The sequence below is a fragment of the Gadus morhua genome, chromosome 6 (assembly GCF_902167405.1).
Source record: "Gadus morhua chromosome 6, gadMor3.0, whole genome shotgun sequence".
NCBI classification, from domain to species: domain Eukaryota; kingdom Metazoa; phylum Chordata; class Actinopteri; order Gadiformes; family Gadidae; genus Gadus; species Gadus morhua.
The window spans coordinates 7,340,986-7,364,171 of NC_044053.1; the positions used below are offsets into that span (position 1 = coordinate 7,340,986).

At 45.9% G+C, this 23,186-nt stretch overlaps 1 protein-coding gene across 3 annotated transcripts in view; it reads right to left on the reverse strand.

The window, feature by feature from the left end:
• Positions 1-19,297, reverse strand: part of nsmfb (NMDA receptor synaptonuclear signaling and neuronal migration factor b) — a 39,017-nt gene extending 19,720 nt beyond the window's left edge. Inside the window, exons 1-6 of one of the 3 annotated variants that reach the window (XM_030359672.1) lie at positions 18,911-19,297; positions 9,677-9,738; positions 7,359-8,234; positions 6,888-6,960; positions 4,967-4,972; positions 1,982-2,050 (exon numbers count right to left, since the gene is read on the reverse strand). In XM_030359672.1, the coding sequence (XP_030215532.1) occupies positions 1,982-2,050; positions 4,967-4,972; positions 6,888-6,960; positions 7,359-8,234; positions 9,677-9,738; positions 18,911-19,146 (1,322 nt within the window). In that variant the 5' untranslated portion in view covers positions 19,147-19,297. The remainder of the gene's footprint in view (positions 1-1,981; positions 2,051-4,966; positions 4,973-6,887; positions 6,961-7,358; positions 8,235-9,676; positions 9,739-18,910) is intronic. The other 2 variants (XM_030359673.1, XM_030359674.1) reach the window with 2 other exon arrangements.
• Positions 19,298-23,186: the final 3,889 nt, after the last annotated feature.

A 23,186-nucleotide genomic window follows, 5' to 3' on the forward strand; every position in this document is an offset into this window, starting at 1 on the left:
CCCGCCTTCTCCAGTGAACCAAGAAAGCCCGCTCCGTGACGAACGGGGGATTTGACCCCCTCGGTTTTACACAGGAATTTTGAGATAAGAAGGTGAAATCGCCGGGAGTGCCAAGCTGTGACCAAATACCGGCTTGGCAGTGTAAAAAGACCTATAGCCTACATCATCCTGTCCAACAATATGGGCAGGATCTAGACCAAGCTCTCCTAATCAGGTCAGCAATAGCCGTGTGTCAATGCCTAGCCTCTCACATTAAGATAAATGTAGTTGTCACACAAGCTATTTTAGATTTTTGTAATATGGAATTATTTCAGGGGGGAAAATGCCGTGAAAAAATGTACGCACATCACATTCAGGATTAGGACTGATACATATGTCGGCCTGGGCCTAATAAATTGTGTTTTAATATCTTTAGCATTCATATTATTGCAGTCTATTCTTTTCGTAGGCTACTCTGCTGTTTCAGCACCTTGTCAGTAGACAGTTACAATCCTACGAACGTCTTGAGTGCAGTGAACACGTGTTCATGCAGGACAATAGATTTGTCCCACTCATGTCAACAATGAATCTTGCTCCAGACAGTCTCTTGAAGGTCATTCATTAAGCGTCTTAGAGTACCATATTAAGCGCTATACAAATTTAATTTATTCTTCTTATTATTATTATTATTATTCATTGTAACTGTACAACTGCCTGCAAGACACTCCGCTGCTCTTGCAGAAAATACGGACTACCTTGTACTACTGTCTGTGGACCATGTCAACTTAAGGAATGTGACAATCCACATAACAGGTTTCTTCCAGAGGAGCCCGAAGATGAGGATGAATAAAGACCACAATAAGTGTGGCATTTATGTGGTTCAACACCAACACCACCTTTCTAGTTTGAATAGTAAACAATTTTAACCATTTAACCAATGTAAGCTTACAGGCAGTCATTTTGAAAATGATGCCTATTAGCAGTTATATTTACCTAGATTTGTCGCACGTTCTTAATGTATAGAGGTACCAGAATCAGTTGAAACAATCTTTTGTAACATTTTCCATTTGAGATATAGCCATTCTAAGCTCCCGGCCACCATTTTGGACGCCATCTTGAAATTTAAGCCTTTCCGGAAGGTGTATTTTCCTAGATTTTTAGTATGTCCATAAGCATGTCCAGAGGTACCAGAACCGGTTGAAAATTCCTTTGCAACATTTTTTCAATTTGAGATATAGTCATTTCAAGCTCCCCGCCGCCATTTCGGCCGCCATCTTGGAAATTAGGGATTTCCGGGAGGTATAAGAATCCATTGAAAAACCTTTTGTATCAATTTCTTTGGGGTTAAGCCCTTTTTTTTCCTAGATTGACTCACCTAAGAGGAGTTTCGGGAAACGCTCCAAAGAAATTGAAGATCGATCGCAAGATCCATCGTGAGAATGATCGTACAAGCGTGGATCCATCGTTATCGGGAAACGGGGCCCTGGACATGCAGGAACGCAGAGCAGCGTTTCTTAACCTACGTCCGGGACCTCAAAATGGGTCACTATCAGGTTGGAGGTTGGTCGCTGCCTGACAACGAACAGAACATTTTGATAGCAGTTGTTCCGTTAAAAGTCTGGTGTCAGAATGTTGTGATGTTGTTGTTGTTGTGGTGTCCCAATCTTGTGTGATTTTTTTTGTTGCATTTGAGGTGACAGAATTACAGATGACCAAAATTAGCTTATAGCTGACTCTGGTACTGTTAATGAGCTGTGTATTGTCCCTGTAAAAAACGAAATCTAATCGTAGGGGACAGCAGAAAACACTTCTGTACACTAGGGGATATCAGTGGACAGTAGGAGCTACAGGATACTATGGTGGAGGAGCAGGGTAAACTAGGGGACAGCACAGGACAGTACCGTACAGCGACAGACAGTAACAGACAATACAGGACGGTACCCGAAAGTACCAGACACTAAGGGAAGGGACACTAGGGGACAGGAAGGCCAGGACACGGTACCTCTCAGTCTGGGAAGCTGTTTCTTGGTCTCCTTTGCGCCTCTTTTTCTCGCCGATGCCCCGGAACGCCCTGCCGGGATGCGTGACAGCGTTAAGCGGGTGGCGGGGTACCCCAAATTAACGCCAAAGATGTTGTGTTTGAACCATAGCTGACCCAGAAAACGGTCCAAAAGTTAATGGTCTGAGAAAAATGAATTTGAGACATTTTCCAAAGCTCATTAGTTAGTGTATAATGTGTGTGCCAGTAGATGTTAAACTATTCGACAATGTGCTATTCACTACTATTCATGTTAAAAAAACTTTTTCTTTTAGGAAGGTCTAAATTAATTCCACCTAAATATTATTATATATTTATCCAGATTCACTCACTGAAATAAATATTGAAATAGTATTTTTACCTCTGAAAGAAAATAACATAGAATTATGATCCTGCCTGTGATGCAGGAGGAGTTAGCAAGGCGCACGTTTGAATGCCTCAATTTGCACATTATTAACTAATGTTTCAGCAAGTAAATGTCAGCAAGCAAAAGTACCGTAATGCCTCACACTTTGTATAGTCTTGTGAAGTGTTTTCTACGCCCTTTCAATGTTAAGGCAGTGGAGAGCACTCTAAATGCTAACCCTGAGTCACCAGCCACTAAATCAACACTGTATAATAAACCGATAAACATGTTGTTTAATATGTGGGAAGTTTACGATAGTGGAGTTCCACCAAAAATGATGTCTAACCCTTACATTTATGCCATCAGAAGGATAGATATAACACTGAACTCGTGTTCAAGCAGAAAAGGTCGAGCTCTGGAACCAGACCTTGAGGTCACGTGGGTGGCAGGGCCTGAGGAGCAAGTGTGGCGAGTACAGGTTGGGGTTGGGTTGCTGGGTGTCAGTGAGGGGTTGACATAAGCATTGCTAAGCGAATAGAATCGTGAAGTGCCACAAGAAACACAGAAGCACCGCAAGGATACACTGTGGAAGCTACACACCACTGCATGTCACAGCAACAAAGGAGGTGCAGCAAGGAGGAGCAGAGTCTGCGACCGATACAGGCATGAGCTTGGGGGGACATTGGTTATCTGCTCTCTTTAAATGCAATGTTGCAGATTCATTCTTCACCTCAAAGCTTTACATTGGCGATGTTCTTCCTCTGGCAAAGTCAGATTCTGACATAATGAGCTCTGGCGTACCTGAGTAAGACAAACTACTGTATTATACGTCAGATGCAGAGTGAGTTTCAGCTAGAACTTGAAATGGTAGCCCTATACAACTCATGTATCATGGATGTGCTGTCAAAATGCTTCTAGTAAGTTCCCACTGAAAGTAAGATTGTAGAAAAATTATATGGTCTCCACGTCAATGTCGGAAGAAAATCAATTTTGTATATCAATGTACATTTCAAGGACAGTCTCTTCCACGTGTGCACTTCACGTTGGCGTGCGGGGGCCCGAGAGGGTGTCAGGCTAACTGGAGGATCTGTCATGAGGGGCCGGGGGGCCTTCGTTATCCAGGGGTAATCACCGGCCTCTCAAACCAGCAAGACGACCTCGTTATCTCCAGAGCGCATTTTGCTGTCATCAGCTAATCACAGGAGTTCTACACGCGTGGGTGGGGACGGGGGGTTATGTCTGTGGTTGAGTCTGAGACTTTATTGTTGGGGTGAAGAGTTTTGTTTTTATTTGATAAAATTCTTGTTTCATTGTGTTTCAACGTCCTTGACGTTGTTATTTTGTGCCAATATCAATATCAGATCGACATCCGTGGAGGAGATAATTGTATGTACCATTCTGATTGTTTGTTTGGTTTAGAATGCCACATTTGAAAGATGTCTGAACTCTTTGACACTGGTTTCGGGAACATAAATAACGTTTTCAAAAGAGTTTTGTATCCGCTTCAGAACGGAACGAGGAAAATGATGTAGCAAGTATGCAAGGCAAGTAGATGGTGGTCTAACTTTTCCACTGAAAATGCAAAAATCCCAGAATAAAACCACGAGCCTGGGTATAACGGCTTCTCTAATACTTTCTGCTTGTCGGCATCGTTTTCACGTAGCTATGGTTCAACCTATGTTTTAGAAAAAACTCCACTCTGGAAGACGCTAAAAGTTTTCAGGCCCCAAAACCTCTGTTGTCATGACCTCTTCAAAACCTCTTCCTCTCTAAAAACCTTTGGCATCATGTGGACTGGGCCTAAAACAGCCTCTAGCCTTTCTCTGGAAGCATCATAGCACTCAAAAACAGACCCGAATGTACCTTATACTTTATGCCACGTCTGTATAAAAATAGAGTGAACGTATTCACCGGCTTAATGGCTTTCTCTTAGAGCGAGAGCGGTACACACTTTCCCATACAATAACGCTGTATGTTCCTCTAAAGGCCCGTGAACTACCGTGTCAGAAGAGCACATTAGGAGTTTACAATGAGTGCTTTCCTGTTTATAGTAGCGCTGCACTGTTGGCATATAAAAGTCATTTCAGACAGGAGTACAAAAGCATTGTGGGTAGAGGCGGCCACAGCACATGCCTGCAGCACGAGGACACCCTGTCGTGATGCTCACACCATGTTAATGCCGCAAGATGGATTGGACCAACCACTTAATAACAATACTTATAAATGATAAAAGTCTCAAAATCTTCGACATTTTTGCATCTACATCTCTACTACTCTTATTCGGTATATAAGAAGGGTTCCGCGGCAGGAAGCCATAACTTCAAACACTCAAGGAGGGAAGGGAGGGTGAGGTCAAAGGTGAAACCAACAGCATATTCAGCACATGAGGAGGAGACGTGTGCCCTCTGCTCTTTGTGGTAGGTGTGGTAGCCAATCAGAAGCCAGAGAGAGAGAGTGAGTGAGTGAGTGAGTGAGAGTGAGAGAGAGAGAGATCTGGATGAAAAGAGAGATAGGTAGAGATATCTCGACAAGCAAATAAAAAAAAAGGTGCAGTGGGTTGTGAGCGGAGGGTGGGGCCAAGTGTTAACAAGAACTTTACTCACGATATTCTGCGCCATTGGATCAGTTGGCATAAGAGGTGGAACAAGACAGAGAGAAAGAGAGGAAGAGAAAGAGAGGCAGACAGGGGATTAACAGATTGATTAAACTCAACAGGGGAGCAGTATTCCATAAACACATCATCAGACAACTATTACTAATCCTGCAGGTGTTTTGTATCACAGTTACTCCTGATGCATTGCGACTATTAACTTTAATCGCTGTTCTTCTCTACATTCTAATCAATATTTTCCTGGAAGCAAAGACAAGTATTCGATGGGTTAAAGAAAACCTGGTAGTATCGAATGAATTGAGTCATGTGGAGACAAATGGAAACCTGACAAACTCAATGATGTCACGATGCATCAAGCCCGTGTTAAAGGATGAAAAGCTGGTCGATGTGAGGTCAGACTTTCACGACTCAGTGCCCAATACCAAAAAAATGCGTAGGTTCTGTGAGGCAGCAAAGAAAGAACGCAAAAAGAAATCAAAATCAAATGACATCGCTTATGAGTGAAAGTGGGGGGTTTAATGTTATCTCTGCATGTTTCTCTCCTAGTTTGGACGGCGCCATCGGGCACCTTCTTCCTTTGATTCCTGCCGAACGCAAGAGCTGACGGAGCGCTCAATAAACGCTATCCTAGGACGCTGTATGTGTACGGTGGAGCTGGGTGGGGTGGCGGCGGTGGCGCGGGGGGCCGGTGATGCCTTTGGGCGTTCTATAGATGTTTCTGAGCGGCTCCTCCTCCTCCTCTCATAGACTGGAGACACTCGTCGTCGAGCGGCGGGGGGAGGTCGGGCCAGAGATCAGGGTGGTGAGTTATGGTTAATTATAGAGGGCAGGTCAGGTGAGGGGGCGGAGAGATGGACGGATAAAGAGGAGAGAGGAGGGGGAGAGAGAGAGGAAGAGAAAACGGGGAGAGAGAAGGAGGTGCTGACACATGAAAAGACATAGGGGAGTGTGGGATGAGATGAATTGGATGAGGTGGAGGTGGAGGAGAGAGAAGGAGAGAGAGAGAGAGAGAGAGAGAGAGAGAGAGAGAGAGAGAGAGAGAGAGAGAGAGAGGGCAAGAGCTGCAGAGAGTGGAGCGAGCGAGGGTGTGAGAGAGAACAAGCGAGAGAGTGAGTGGGGGAGAGAGGCAGAGCGAGAGTGAGAGAGAGGAAGAGAGCGACCTATGTACCAAATGGTTGTAATCAAAGGCTCAAGCAAAAGGAGGTAATTAGAGAGTCAGGGACTGGGTTTAAAGAGAGTGTGAGTGTGTGCATGTGTGCGTGTGTTTGGTTGGGCCTGCACGTGTTTGGTTTTGTGTTTGTGTATGTATGGGTTAATATGCTATATATTAATAAACATGGTCCATTGTTGCTCAATTGGTACAGAGCGGCATTAACTACTGCCAGCTTTGAGGGTTTGATTCCACTGGAGGGCTCCCAATGCTAATAATGTATGCACTTAGGTTATTTTATTTATTATTATCAATTACTTGACTTGGATCTATTATCCCTCATTGTATGTTCAGAATAATTCCATGAAGTACATTCTGGTCCCTTTTAATATATTGAATAATGAACTCAGCCTTCTCTTGGAGTTCCAGGGTGAGAGAGTTGAATGAACCAAGCATGAAGATGAAGGCCACAGGCTCCATCGTATGACCACAGCGAAATCTTTGACAGCAAATTCAATACATTTCTCGGGTTATTCACATTGCATATCCTCACGGTAGCCCAGTGCATTGGCAAGCTTTCATTATAATTTCACTTTGATTAACTATCATTGCATGTTCGGTCTCTGAAAACCGAAAGCAGTGAGCTAATATTTCAGCCCAGTCAAATGATGAGAGTACACACACACAATTTTCTAGAGCCAGTCGATTTCATTTCAAGTGTATTGAGGCGTTTATGTGAGGAATTTAACGTTGCGGTACTCACGCCTGCATGGTAGTACTGGCCGTCTGGAAGCTGAACATGTTCTCTTTGGGGAACCAGCTGTTAGAAGTGTCATCTGGAGAGAAAACACAAACAAACAAACAGACAGTCAGAGAGGCAGCGTTCGACACACCCGTCGCCCTTTACCCATTTATCGACACATCCACTTGTAAGACCCTCAATCAATCGTATCCATCCATCAATTTAACCCTCCGTATTGTTCCTCCATCTGTCTGTTCGATCCATCCATCCATCTTACTCAGCCCTCCCTCCAATTCATTTATCACCCATCTATCCATCTCTCTCTTCATTTCAATCCCTTCAGCATCCATCAATTCCGCCTTCTCCATTTGATCAATCTGTCAGTCTGTCAGTCTGTCGTTCTGTCTAACCGACCATCCATCCACTCCTGCGTACATAACCACATCCATCCCTCAGACTTCTCCACCCTCCCCCCCCCCCCCCCCGTCTCACCCCTGTCGTCGGTGGACGTCTTGTCCTCGCTGTGCATGCGCTCCAGCTTCTTGCGGTGCTTCCCGCCGTCCCGGGGCGACGTGTCCAGGTCCAGGGAGCGCTGGCTGCGGCACGGCGGCCGCGCGCAGGCCGCGCAGTCGGGCCGGCAGTCCTCCCGGGAGCCCCCCCTCCTGCCCGGCCAGTCGCCGATGTTGTGGGCGCTCCCGGAGCTCCGCAGGGGCTGCGGGGGCTGGGCCGCCCCGCCGGCCCCCTGGTGGCCGTGGGAGTGGTGGTGGCCGCCGGTGCTGCGGTGGTGGTTGCCGCGGTGATGGCCCCGGGAGGCGGCTGCCGCGGAGGCGCCCGGGGGTGGCTGGGAGAGGGAGGACGAGGATCCCTGGGGGGTGGTGGTGGTGGGTGGAGCAGGCGGAGGAGGATGGGGGTGGTGGTGGTGGTGCTCCTCCCCCTTGGAGCTCCTCAGGACGTCCAGCTCCAGGCTCTCCTCGCTGCCGCGGGCCCCGCCCAGAGTCATCGCCCCTGCTCCCCCGGGCTCCTTGGAGACGGCGTACACCCTGGGGGGCTTCGAGGTCAGGCCGGCGCCCGGCGGGGGTTCCTCCGTGGAGAGGCTGCGGTCCGAGGTGAGACGCCGCTTGGACGGGCCCTGGGGGCCGAGGGGCTTAGGGGTGCTGGCCTGGCTGGGCTGGGAGGGGTCGTCCTGGGGGGCGGGGAGGTACTGGGGTCCCTGGGGCGGCTGGACGGTTAGCTGGGGAGGTTTGGTGGTGGGCTTCGCGCCGGGTGTGCAGGGGCCTGCCGGTGGCGGCAGGGTGGGGGTCTGCAGACGGTTGGTGTCGCTGGAGCCGTTGACGTCGTGGCCTAGGAAGGTGTCAGACAACAGATGATCTGCAGAGGGAGAGCGGGGGAGGAGAGAGAGAGAGAGAGAGAGAGAGAGAGAGAGAGAGAGAGAGAGAGAGAGAGAGAGAGAGAGAGAGAGAGAGAGAGAGAGAGAGAGAGAGGGAGTGAGAGAGAGAGGGAGAGAGAGAGAGAGAGAGAGAGTGAGAGAGAGAGAGAGAGAGAGAGAGAGAGAGAGAGAGAGAGAGAGAGAGAGAGAGAGAGAGAGAGAGAGAGAGAGAGAGAGAGAGAGAGAGAGAGAGAGGGGACGGAGAGCGATAAAAGAAAATATAGAGGCATTGTGAAATACTGATGGAGACGAACAATATCTGTGACTCTGTCTCTCGGTGGCCTGGCAGCAGGCCGGTAAATGTTTGTGAGAAAAAAAAAGCTTTTTTCGATTACGAGAGAGAGAGAGGCCGACAGAAGGTGCTGTGTGTGTGTGTTTGTATGCGTGTGTGAGTTTATGTGTAGGTACGTGGAGACGAAAGGCGGAACACTAAAGCCACAAAAGCCTGAGGATGGTGAGGTGTGTGTGATTGTGTGTGTGTGTGTGTGTGTTTGTGTGTGTGTGTGTGTGTCTGTGTGTGTGTGTGTGTGTGTGTGTGTGTGTGTGTGTGTGTGTGTGTGTGTGTGTGTGTGTGTGTGTGTGTGTGTGTGATACAATGTGGAATGGCTTTAACAGAATGTAAGGAACATGTTACAATTTGTTCTCTTTCGGAATACAGAGGACAAAAAGGACTACAAAATATAATCCCCCCCTTTCCGTGATTTATTACAAAGTGTGTTTATTACAAGTGTACAGAACGACCTTTGAAAGCAGCGTTGGTTAGCCTGCCGACCGGCCAAAAGGGAATGGAGCATGTTAGCAGAGGCTAATACGTCACAACCCAAGCAGATAATTACCCAAGCAGTAAATTACACAGTATGATTATTTATGGACATCTAAGTAACCTACCGAATTGTGCTTTCAAATGGCTATTCTGCATTCAGTTTGCCTTTCTGTCTGGCATAATATAAAAAAGTGTGTTATAATTCTGCATCTGTGGTGTTTTTATGAAGCTGGGGAAGTAGGTGACAATCTGTGACAGTCATACGATAGTGTCTGTCAGACGATGAGAGAGGACAAACAGCACTGTAGAGACGGACAGGTGTTGAACAGAACACCAGGCGCACAAACACACGCGCACACACACAAGCACACACACTAACAATACAGCTTGCACATATACGGTACACTAACTCTACAGCTTGCACACAACACACACACACACACACACACACACACACACACACACACACACACACACACACACACACACACACACACACACACACACACACACACACACACACACACACACACACACTAATATTATTAAACATATGCTGCATATAGCTTCAGAGAGCTTCTGCTTTCCGTTTCAGTCCATGGAGAAATTATCTGAATTCACCTCCTCCGTTGTGGTTCTCCTGGTTATTGTGGGGAAGGTAATCTCCGAATGCACGTGCTGCTCTGCAAGAAAAACAGAACAGCGTTAACCTCAGACACACAAAACAGCTTTGACCCCAGAAACACAGAACAGCTTTAACCCCAGAAACTCAGAACCGATTTGACCCCAGAAACACAGAACCGATTTAACCTCAGAAACACAGAACAGCTTTAACCTCAGAAACACAGAACAAAGAACTCTCCCTCTCTCCCACCCTTACCCTGTAAGTTTGCATCTGGAACTTGAGGCTAGACACCTTGTGACGTATGTGTGAGGGCGTCAGGCTAAGCATGGAGAGCATGAACGCATCATCTTTAACCTCCTGGGGCTCAGGTAACCTCTCATCGGTCGATTTGCCGTCGCTTTTCCCTGAAGTCAAGTAGGTCAAACAATATAGAGAGGCCATTTCACGGCAAGAGGCCGGGAGGCATATACACTCCATAGGACACCGATTCCTTCTGTCTCACTCTCTCACTCCCTCCCTGGGTGTAATGACCCACTCCATGAGGTAAGGGGCGGGGAGCAGGGGGGTGGGGGGGGGGGGCTGTCAACTCCACCGTCCTCCAAATAAACAGGTTCCTCTCTTCTGGGGAGGGTTGCTGCACCCACACACACACACACACACACACACACACACACACACACACACACACACACACACACACACACACACACACACACACACACACACACACACACACACACACACACACACACACACACACACACACACACACATCATACCAGGTACAGACATTCACATACACACATACACACACACGCACAGCCACATGAAGACAAAGCCACCGTGTGCATAGGGCTGAACAGACGCAGTCAGCCGAACACAGATACATAATTGCTGTTCAGATTGAACCTTAGTTAAGACACTTCACATCTGAAGGCAGACGTCTGGATGAGTTTCTATTCCTTGATCTCGTCAATACGATACATTAATAAATGTGTCTTAAGCTAAGGTAGGGTAGGTTATTTAGTTTAGAAGCTTGTTCGCTGAAATACCCTTTACATCCCACAGCAATCAATAAATGATATGCTCTGACCAAAAAAAGGTAATATCCTGTTTCCGTGGTTTTTACAGGCCCGTAATAAGCCCGCCCAATCAGCCTGAATAATGGATGTCTTACCTGCCGACCGGGCTACCTGAAGGCACTCTGCAAATGTACTCATTGCGCATGAACGGAGTCTTTGGAGGGAGGACTATTTTTGGTCGCTTACTTATAAAACCTAGCTTAGTCTGCCTCGTTTCTCCAAATTGGCTACCCTACCTTTGACTGCGGTTCAAAAAACAGACAGATATACTAAAGATCATGCTTGACTTAAAATAAAAAATAGGAAACTTAATGCAAATCATGCTATTAACAATAAACTAACGTTGCTCATCCTAAGGTTATTAAGCTAAATGCACCTCATGCTAAGAGTATCATAATATAATTCCACTATTCATATCAAACTAAATGCTGCTAATGCTGAGGTTATTAAACTACATGTACCTCATGCTCCTAAAGTTAAACTGCACGTACCTCATGCTCCTAATGTTAAACTGCACGTACCTCATGCTCCTAATGTTAAACTGCAGGTATCTCATGCTCCTAGTGTTAAACTGCACGTATCTCATGCTCCTAATGTTAAACTGCACGTATCTCATGCTGCTAATGTTAAACTGCAGGTATCTCATGCTGCTAATGTTAAACTGCATGCACCTCATGCTCCTAATGTTAAACTGCACGTATCTCATGCTCCTAATGTTAAACTGTATCACGCTTTGGTTCTGAGCAGAGATGGATGGATTTCTACGGTGGTTCTCACACCTCGGCTGGCGCTGAGACGTACAGTGAAAGCCAACAGTTGTACAAGAAGGGTGTTTAGTAGTGCTGCCAGGGCCCACTGTCTCCCACTCAGCACCCCCTCCCCTTCCTCCTCCTCCTCTTCATCCTTCACTACCACATACTCCATGTGCATGCTGAACACTAGAAGTGCATTGAGCACAGGTTATGTGCGCACACACATATACAGAAATGGGCGCACAGATTGCACACACAGACACACATGCACTTACATATACAGTATGCACACAGACAGAAATATATGCATGCATACACAAACACACACACACACACACACATGCCAATGCATTTACAGTCACAGGGACTGTGTTGACTCACACACACAAACAGACACACACACACATACCGGTAGCTTAAATATCACACAAACGTCAATACAAACATTCAATGCCTTCTGCACGCACAGAACTTGCACGAGCATTTCATTATACATGCACTAGAATCACTGATCACTGTGAGCTATGCTGCACTTTACCGTCTGTATGATGCATGCCCTGTCGAGAAATGAAAGATTCAGGTCACAGACGTGCAACACAACACACACACACGCGCGCGCGCACGCGCGCACACGCACACGCACACACACACACGCACACACACATACACACACACACACACACACACACACACACAAACACACACACACACACACACACACACACACACAGAGCAGGATCCAGGGATCTGCTGCTACGACGACGGCAGTAATTAAACACAGGCTGCACATGCGGCTGGGACAGGTGACATGGGACCTGGAGCGGCAGCTAAGAGCTGAACCACGGTTAACATCCGTCTGCTCTGAGTACTGCAACATGAGGGGATCTTGTGATATATTAGGACGTATATATTATTAGATATCATATGTGGATCGTCTGTTAGAGCTCAGAGGAGTCACTACAGCGCTCCGCAAATTTTTTCAGGGGTGTGCTCTCTGTTCATCGGGACACCTTGCTAATAAAGGAGCCTTCAAACAGAGTTAATCAGTTTTAAACAGTTCTAACTTACCAGATCAAAAGTATCTACACTTTATAGGCTTACTTTGAAAGCACAAAAACACACACAATGCCTAATTTATGATTCCATTTCCATCATAGAACCCACCGGTACATGACGAGCTTCAAACCACGACCTTCCTGAGCTCTCTGACTCTATGCACCACTTGACTGTCGCCATGGACCATGCATAAATAATACATCACAACAGGAAGTAAGAGAAACACAGGGCACCGACATCGTTCAACCATGACCACGTCAACCCCCCCCCCCGACCCACTCACTTAAACCCTCGCTGGCCAGGGGTACTGATGTGTAGTGATGTGTAGTGTGTGTAGTTTAGTGTGGAAGTGTGCGTAGTGTGTATTTAAAAGCTTTACCCAGCATGTTCTCATCCAAGTGAGGGAATGGACACAGATACACACACACAGAGACCCATAACGGCACATCAAACATAGAAACAAAAGTACTCACGCACACAAACACACATTAACAGATACATCAAACACACATACACACACGTACACACACACACAAGTTGTGTGGATGAGTGCATATTCGTGTGTACGTCTGGTTGATACATGTGTGCTGATTGGATCAGTGCATGCAAGTTCATGAATTTGTTTCATGTTTTTTTGTGCGTGTACATGCATGTGTATGAATGTTTGTGTTTTGTGCGTGTGTGTATATGTGTACAATACAGAGCCACTAAAAGGTAGTCAGCAGCAGTAGGCGGCTCTCCAAAAGACAGGTCATGTGACGCAAGCGGGAAGAAGGCCACAGATCCCAGAGAAGTGGCCACGACCAGGGTTCTTAAGCCTCTGTTCTGAAGGAGGCTTGACGAACAGACAGCCATGTCACCATGGCTTCTATATGTCTGAACATGAGGGCATTAGTAAAGGGCTACGGGTCATTTCTGTAAGTGCCTTCCTTCTATGTCCCCTCAAAGTGCTTTACAAGGGTGCCTGACATTCGCCTATCCTACGCACATCCATACACAGACGGCGTTGTCAACCATGCAAGACAACACCCAGCTGCCCCAAGGGGGTCACATAATTTGTGGGTGCGTTCTCATAGCTGCTTAAGCTTTTTTAGGAACAAGCATACGTTGTTTTTTTCCCCTTGCAGCAACAAGACATAAACTTTTTGCGAGTGATCTGTTTCTCTCTCCTCCTCATCATGTTCTCCCCTTCCTCTGTTATCCTCCCCTTGATCTCCTTTGAGTCTCTCTCCCCTGTCCCAAGCACCCCTCTCCTCCCCTGATTCTCCCCCCTCACATCCTTCCTTGTGATTAAAGGGGATCCTGTTGACAGTATCAGGTTAACATCCGGGGAGGGGTAAACACTTGCTGTTTCACATCCTCCTGCTTGCTCTCCACCCTCCACCCTCCACCCTCCCTCCCCCCTCCCCCCTCTCCCTCTACAGGGACGCTGAACCCAGCACTCCCCTGAAGACGGTGCTCGGAATACAAAAAGAACGACCGAAAATAAAGATCAGACCCAAAAGGCTGGCTTACACAACACTCTCTGTTATGAAACACGAACGGCTGTAAAACTGAGAACATGAACAGATGTGATCGGGGTCGGTAGCTAGGGAGACGCAGCAGCCATTAGTGTCTGCAGGGCGATGAGGACTACTTCTCCGTGTTTCTCCCTTCTTCTCTCCACCAACGACTCCATCTGAAGCCCTGCCTCAGCACCACGGGTAGAAAGTTACAAGATAAGAGTAGAGTAGAACCGTTGAGGAGACCATAGTCGAGATTAGAGCGGTGCAACAGAGTAGACCGGACACCAGCATTGTAGAGCTGGGTAGAGAGAGAGAGAGAGAGAGAGAGAGAGAGAGAGAGAGAGAGAGAGAGAGAGAGAGAGAGAGAGAGAGAGAGAGAGAGAGAGAGAGAGAGAGAGACAGAGACAGAGACAGAGACAGACAGAGACAGAGACAGAGAGAGAGAGAGAGAGACAGAGAGAGAGACAGAGAGAGAGAGAGAGAGAGAGAGAGAGAGAGACAGAGACAGAGACAGAGACAGAGACAGAGACAGAGACAGAGAGAGAGAGAGAGAGAGAGAGAGAGAGAGAGAGACAGAGAGAGAGAGACAGAGACAGAGACAGAGACAGCAATCAGTGGATTTCTGACATGCAGCATGCAGTTCTCAGCCTCTATGTGTGTCACATGCACGCACGCACGCACATGCTTGTCAAAAGGCCGATGGCTTCATTAGGAGACGTTTGTTTTGTACAACAGAGGCTGAGAAGCCATTACCAACAATCCCCCAGGGTTAAATAAGACGCAAGGTGTGTCTGTGTGTGTGTGTGTGTGTGTGTGTGTGTGTGTGTGTGTGTGTGTGTGTGTGTGTGTGTGTGTGTGTGTGTGTGTGTGTGTGTGTGTGTGTGTGTGTGTGTGTGTGTGCGTGTGCGGAGAGGTTAGTAATACATACAAACTTAAACTAATTAATTGAGAAGGGTTGAGACAAGACGGTAACATGATTTATTTTACATTATATTTAAAATAATACAATGAGTTGCCGGCGATAACAGTTTATAGGCAGCAATTAAGAAGACATTCATCTTGTATTAGTTCTGTTGACAGAATAACATTGAAAGATGTTACACATTAATATGTGTCACAGCCATCCTCCTGAAGACTGCTGTGGGGATCTGTAAGTGCTGTGTTAATTTACCTCTCTCTTATTCTGCCACTACACATAAACTCTGTTTAATGCTTTCCTCCCGAACTGAGGTGTATACATATTTAATGGTAAATTGTTCTGTCAAAGCACTTAAGCCAAACGTTCTGTTTCGAATAGTGCTTTAAGAATCAACATACTTACACTAATGCATTTATTAATTATATTAATCATTCAACCAAACCAAGCCTTACAAACCAACTTGCCCGGAAGCAATTAACCATAAAAAAAATGCCTGTAAAGGTTTCGAATGAACGCCGTGCAAACTGGCCACTGTACATATACAGTGGTTAAGATCCCTTCCTAAAAGCTTTAGTTTTTAGGAGGGGTAGCATTAGCAGTTCTGCTATAACATAGTCGTACCGCCTGATCCAAGATGACACCAAACCAAAGCAGACTGAGTTACTTCTGATCCCAGGCTGTCTGTCTTCTCTCTCCGATCCAGAGAAGCAGAGACAAATCTCTGCCGTCTGCATCGTCATGCACCACCTTGCAGCGCTGCTTGAATTCAAATCTAAAGTCTGAACGTGATGATGCTGCGCTGCCTCAGACCACAACTACGCCTTAAATTACACTTTGGGGGCCAGAAAGCTGAGTAAGACAATCCTCCAATTAGACATTCAAAAACCGTACCCACTCTACCTACCAAACCCTCCACCTAGCACACACTCTACCTCAAGCCCACTTACATAACACACACACTGTACGTAACACACACTGTACCTCGTCGACACTCTAACTAACCCACTCTATACACTCTCAGGACTTACTGATTTAAGGATTTTGTTTTGGATTTTCCATACGGTATACCGCATTTTAAGGTAAAGTGAACCAGAAGATAGTGTTATTAGGGTCAAGCTTATCGTAAGACATTATTAAAGGATTCAGCCAGGAGATAGTATTTTAGGCTTTAGCCAACCAGGAGACATTATTTTAGGCTTTAACCAACCAGAGGACAGTATTTGATGGTTTAGCCGATAGGAGAGAGCATTTTAAGGGTCAGACCTGCCAGAAGGCGGTATTTGAGTGTTTAGCAGTAGTGAGCCGCAGGTTGCGTACGCGGTCAAATCTCTGATGACGAACACTCATGCCCTGAAGTAGGGGTCACGCAGCACACCCCAGCTGGTGTTCTGGATGACAGGGGCCGGGATGCGATTACATGTTGTCGGTTATTGTCTGTGTACAGGTGTATGGTATTTGACAAGTCATTAATCCCTCATCTCATATCTCACATTGTAAGGTCAGGCTTTATGTTCTACATGTTTAATGATGATGAGTTCTTACATCTGTAGTGCTTTCATTCAAATGTTGGATTTCTAGGCAGATATGAGGATGACCTATCGCAATGTGTCCTAAACTGGATTAATGCTCAAAAAAAATGATATTATAATGACAATATTATAATGACATAGGAAAGAGGCAATGGGGCCAAAAAGTAGTTGTTAATCCAGAAAAATGTTTAAGCAGAAACCAAAGAATTGGATCTTTGTTGTTTAAAATAAACAACAACGCTCCACAGAGTTTGTTTAAAACAACCATATGGGACAAGCGATATGCAAAACTCTGTATACTGCTGATACTGTGTGTGTGCGTGTGCGTGTATGGCGTGCGTGCGTCAACATGCTGGACTTATAATACCACAATATTACAACATCAAAATAATTATAGGAAACAAGAATACAAATAGTTCTACAAGCAGGCTGAGGAGAGGATAAGAGAGGAGAGGAGCAGAGAGGAAAAATAGAGGAGCAGAGAGGAGATGAGAGGAGAAGAGAAAGGGAGAGAGGAAAAGGAGGAGAACGGAGATGAGAGGAGAGGAGAGGGGAGGAGGGGATAGGAGAGGAGAGGAAGAGTAAAATATGACAAAGACAAACAGGAGGAGAATAAGGCAGGGAGAGAAGGAAAGAAGAGCAGAGAGGAAATGACAGAAAGGAGATTAAAGCCCTTCAGCTGGTTCTACCCATTGTTCCTTGTGACAAAGAGGGAACAAACATAGACACACACACACATACACTAATGCACACATGTTCTCGCACATGCTTGCAAACACACACATACACACACAGTACACTGAGAAACTAATTTAGAAATGCAATCTCTCACAGACACAGACACAGACACACACGCACACAGACACACACGCACACGCACACGCACACGCACGCACACACGCACACACACACACACACACACACACACACACACACACACACACACACACACACACACACACACACACACACACATAATAGCGACATACACGTTACGCATACACAATGCTACTTTGGAAATCAGCTTATCTTTAGCCTTTGTGATTACAGGGAAGTGGGTGCAGAGGGCGCCAGAAGGCGCTCTAATTGTAGTGGACAGGTAGCAGGCACATTCCTGCAGACTCTAGTCACACATGATGCAATTAAAGTGATTCTGTTAATAGTGTTGAGTTTGAGGGGGGAAAAGGTAGAGTGCAAGAGTTATTCATAAAATTGTTAATTATGTTTACATTTTGTGCTACTATTATTTATTATTTGTTTGTGCTGTGGCAATGTATTTTTTTTATTCCCATGCCAATAAAGCCTTTTAAACTGGTAGAGGATAGAGACAGAGAAGGAGAGAGAGACAGAGAAGGAGAGAGAGACAGTTTGGAGGAAAGAGAGAGAAGGAGGAAGAGAGGGAGAGAATATTTACAAAGATGGGAGAGGGATAAGACTTGAGCACAAAACTGACATGATTGGCTGTAAGTGTTAGCCTAAGGTCGCTGTGAATAAGGGCATATGTACGAACGACAAGTGTATACGTGCCGGCGTGGTCGCATCCTAACACGGGTGGGAGTGAGCCGCAACTGGAGGGGGGGGGGGGGGGGGAGAGAGAGAGAGAGAGAGAGAGAGAGAGAGAGAGAGAGAGAGAGAGAGAGAGAGAGAGAGAGAGAGAGAGAGAGAGAGAGAGAGAGAGAGAGAGAGAGAGAGAGAGAGAGAGAGGGGGAGAGAGAGAGGGGGAGAGAGAGTGATGGAAAGAGTTTTCCAATGCCCGCTGGAAATGAAAGATGCGGCTAGTGCGTGGGAGAGGAGGAGGAGCGAAGGAGGAAGAGGGTCATAAAGGCTACACCGTACGTCCTCTACTCCCACGAGCGCACAACAGTGACAGAGTTCGCGTGGTGAAGGCAACTGGGAACATGATTAATCACACACGACAACTTTCAAGTGGCATGTCAGACGTTAAATATTCGCCGTGTGTTAGTCACGGACCGTCTCAACCACACGACCGAGTCACAGCAAAGCGAGATCTTCTTGACCACTACACCAGTTTAAACCACAGATTGTAAGGAAAATATAGGAAGTCAATCAAACAGAAAGGCTGAACTAATCCGATCTGTTTCTATTTCAAGTCCACCGGCGCTAAATTAGTTTCCAATAAACGAGTCATGAGTGAATCAGCAAAGACTATTTAAAGACAGCGCAAGTTTTAAAGTTGAAGTTATAGAGCACAAACTCAAATCATCAAAGATTTGTCAGTGCAATCCATAACGTTTCACTATTGAGTGTTTTATCCCTAACGATAATAAAGAACATATATTCTGTTGCACAGCGTAAAATAAATCACGGACCACACTGTGCCCGGAGACGCACCTGACGCGCGCACCTCCGGCTGACCAAGTACTCACCTAACTTTTGCGGCTACAGAAGATATCGCGTCGTTCCTCATATTCTTCCTTTTGGACACCGCAGTTCCCATGCTGAGCTGGAAACGACACGGAAGATAACGCGAACCATTCCACTGTCTCCTCGCAGAACGATTAAAAGCACGAAATAAATGGTTAACACTATTGTGAATTTCCGTATAAATTCCGTATTTTTTTAACGACTCTTCAATTGTAGGATTAATTTGATTTGTCGGCATTCAAAGTATTTTTTTTAGGAAGAAAAGCGCGTTTTGGGATGAGCGCTGTGGCGGTTGTGGCAGCAGTTCGCTGCTCTCATCTCAACTACTCTCGCGCTCTCCTCCAGGCTGGAGCAAACCAACAGGAAGGAAACTAGACCCATAAAAGGACTACCTGCCCCTTCTCCGCGTGCCCTCTCATCTGCGCACACTGGACAGGTGCAGTCTGGGTAGGTCATTATTATGCAGGGTTTCAAACACACCTACAAATGTCCATTATCAAATGTCAAATTGTCCAATATATCTAATAATAGTTTATTGTTCTAATACTGGATAAACGGCACAATCCACAACGTTGTTTTCCAATGAGAGTTTTTGACCAAGAATGGAGCAAATAATCACACAAATTTGAGTTCTAACAATAACAATATACTAATTTCATCATAAAAGGGCAGTCGCCCAAAGACGTCCGGGGGAAATCTCAATTGCAAATCGATATTCAATCTGAGAAAATCGTACATGAAGTCCCGCCCTCTAATCCCCTTCTAAGAACCACTGATCATCCTGACCTTTGACCTTGCATCTTTAGACACAAGTGGGCGACATCTGTGATATCTACTCAAACGATCCGGGTAACCATCAAACGTCACACAGAGTCTTACATGAAATACACAGACGGAGAAACTCACTGGATATTCTGGTTTGTTTTGAGTGCCAAGCGATACCATGCGTTTAACACGCCAAACTCTTCTACCTAGGTTCCTGTGTGAGTATTATATTTCTGTATACAGCACGGTCGCTCTGATCTGAATGATGACAGGCCAGGGAGAGATGAAGCGAGGAAACCGAAAATTAACCTGATTAAAAAAACTTGAGGCGAGATGAAACAGAGTGGGAACACCCACTCGACAAATTCAAAAGATGAAACGGTGGGAGGGCCGTGAGGGGTCGTGTGGGTGGAGTTATTTTAATAAATATTTTTGATGTATTTTCGCTTAATGAATAGGAAGGCGAGACAATAGGAAAGGACCTGGTACAAGGTGTCAATATTGTGCCATGTTTTCCATCCACTATTTTCCATCCACCCGCTTTAAGGCAAAATGTGATTCTCTTTGCAAATCCACAAAAAAACCACATATTTCTCTGTGGAGATGAGCATACATTGAATTAAGGGTAATACTAAGACGCTGAGAGAAACAAAAAGAGAAGAGGAAACACACAGCGACAATGCCCATGGCCTTGGGCGAAGCAGGCCGATGATTCACACACAACTTTAATAACACAAACAGTGATCATCATCACAACAGCATCTGGTGCCATGTAGCGTGCCACACGTAGCAACCGCTACCTCGTTAGCGGCGTCGCCTTGGGACCCCATAGACATGAGCAAGCAACCCCCCAGAAATACACCAGCCAGCTATAGCATCCAGCGGGGTAAAAATAGCACGCTATGACGATCATCGTACCTCGAACTCCAACATCACAGGTCTCACACCTGCCTTATTAAAACAGATAAAGCCTGATATAGAGTGAGGGGGATGGGATGTGTATGGAGATGGGCTGAGTGGGGGAGCATGGGGGGTGGTGCTGGGTGGGCAGTGCAGGGTTCCTATTGGTTGGAGCGCCAGCTTTACGTACAGACCTGGAAGGCGGAATTTGAGGTGTATTTTTAGAGAGCATTTCTTGTGGTTTTCGTCTTTCTTCACGTTTCCAGCGAACAGCAGTCGGGATGTAAAATAGACAGATGACTCACTCACCATGGCTAGAAATAGTAGGCCCACATGGGGTGAGACCCAGTGCACAATGGAGGCTGCAATACTAGCTCTGGCAGTTGTATCCGTTAATAATAGATATGGTTAACCTTCCAAACAAATATAAACACTGGCTGGTCAGGGAAATCCTACGTGAGAGGGATGTGAGTCATTTCCACTAATTTCATGTGGTTAAGGTGTGTTGAATGAAAACAATGAATCAAAGTTTGACCTGCTACCGAATTAACTTGCTTTTTGATCTGCTGTCTCTGTATTTATTCCTCGGTGGAAACAGAAACAGAATCCACCTCAGTCTTGATATCCCCAGTCCCAGCTGAGGGGCCTCAACGCAAACCGCCCCTAGCAAGCTTCTCCGGAAGCGAGATGATGGACCAGATACCGAGGCCGGACCTCAGAGAGAGATTGTCCAAAAGTCTGTCAAAGGGACGATAGCCAGACCTCTCTAAATAATGCAGAAACTAATGAGGAGAAATATAGATAGCTCTTTGGTGTAAAATGGCCTAATGCCCAGGGAAAAGTACCAGGTTATGACCTCATTGATGCTAGCTAATGAGGAACGCAGTTTAGCAAAGATACACAGCAAACTAGGCTAGTAGCTTATTGCTGGTATGGGGCTAACTGAAGTGGGCAGCTAAAGGTATGCAGATCGAACACGCCAACCGCTTGCACAGGTGTGAGGCTAACAGAGTTACGTGGCCAGTAGAGGTGTGCGGATAAGGTGCAAGGCACATAGAGGTATGATGCTAGAAGAGGTACGTTGCTGGCAGAGGGCTAACAGAGATGCTAGCAGAGAAGCGAAGGAGAGGAGCTTCTCAACCGGAGCTCAACCAATCCTGACCTCTGAAAGGAGCTTTTGCACATTTTACCCACAATTCTTCACAACCTCACGCATGACGAATTGAGTAGAATTGACACTACGAGTCTTGTTGACCATTGTATTATAACTAGAGCTGTCAGTTAAACGCGTTATTAACGGCGTTAACGCAAACCAAATTTAACAGCGTTAAATTTTTGATCGCGCGATTAACGCAATTATTTTATAAAAAATAAAAATAAAAATAAAATAAATTCTTTGGCTCAAAACAAAAAGCAGTAGCCTGACTGCTATGTTCAAATGACATTTGTTCAAAGCAGTCGTTTAATTGCACTATAGGCTCTTTTTTTGTATCGTCCTGTTTTGATCAGTGTATATGCGAATGTTGTTATCAATAAAAAATCATTTGCACAAGGCAAGCCGATGCACTTCACCATGTTGATAAGAGAATTAAAATGAGAAGAATTATGGGACAAAAAAATCAAGGGATATTTAGCATAGAAAAATAATTTGCGATTAATCGCGATTAATTAGAGTTAACTATGACATTAATGCGATTAATCACGATTAAATATTTGAATCGCTTGACAGCTCTAATTATAACACATCATATAAACAGATGGCCTTTAATTGGTAGCCTACTACTAGCATTCCTTTGAACACATCTATCCGTCACCTTTGCCTAACCCTCTCTCTTAACTCCATCCCCCTCTTCTACTGCACGTGACGCCCACTGGGTGGCAAGGAGCAGAACAAACGTGCCAACAAATTGGCTGTATGAATATTTAATCAGCCATCTGTGTTCAGTTCTCAGTGAGTGTGACTGCTCGCCTACGCTTTCCACGTGTGCCCGTTGCATGTTGTATACGCATTGTATTTTCGTTACCATGCGCCCGTTTCCATTAAACACACACACACACACACACACACACACACACACACACACACACACACACACACACACACACACACACACACACACACACACACACACACACACACACACACACACACACACACACACAAACAAATACACACGCATACAACCCCTGGGTGGGTCTGCCAGACAGCGCATAGAGCTCAGTAGCGCAGACGGGAGGATTCTGTTAGTGTGCACGCGTATTACACATGCACTTTCTCAGCCAACACAGAGTCTGTGCTGACTCGACAAGCCGATCTGCTGCTTGAAAGCAGATGGAAGCTGCCGGCTTCAGGTGTGTGTATGTGAATGTTTGTTTGCATGTGTGTATGTCTGTGTGTGTGTGTGTGTGTGTGTGTGCATGTGTTTCATGTTCTTCACATGCAGAGCTGCTGGTCCGCACCGGACAGACGGACGATGAGACAGAACTATAAAAACCCAAGTCATTGTTAACACGACACACTAAACAAATAGCAACCACCTCCAGGAGCTCTGCAGATCTCATATCAACGTACACAACCTCCTTGAACACCACAACGGTTGAGTCAACGACCCG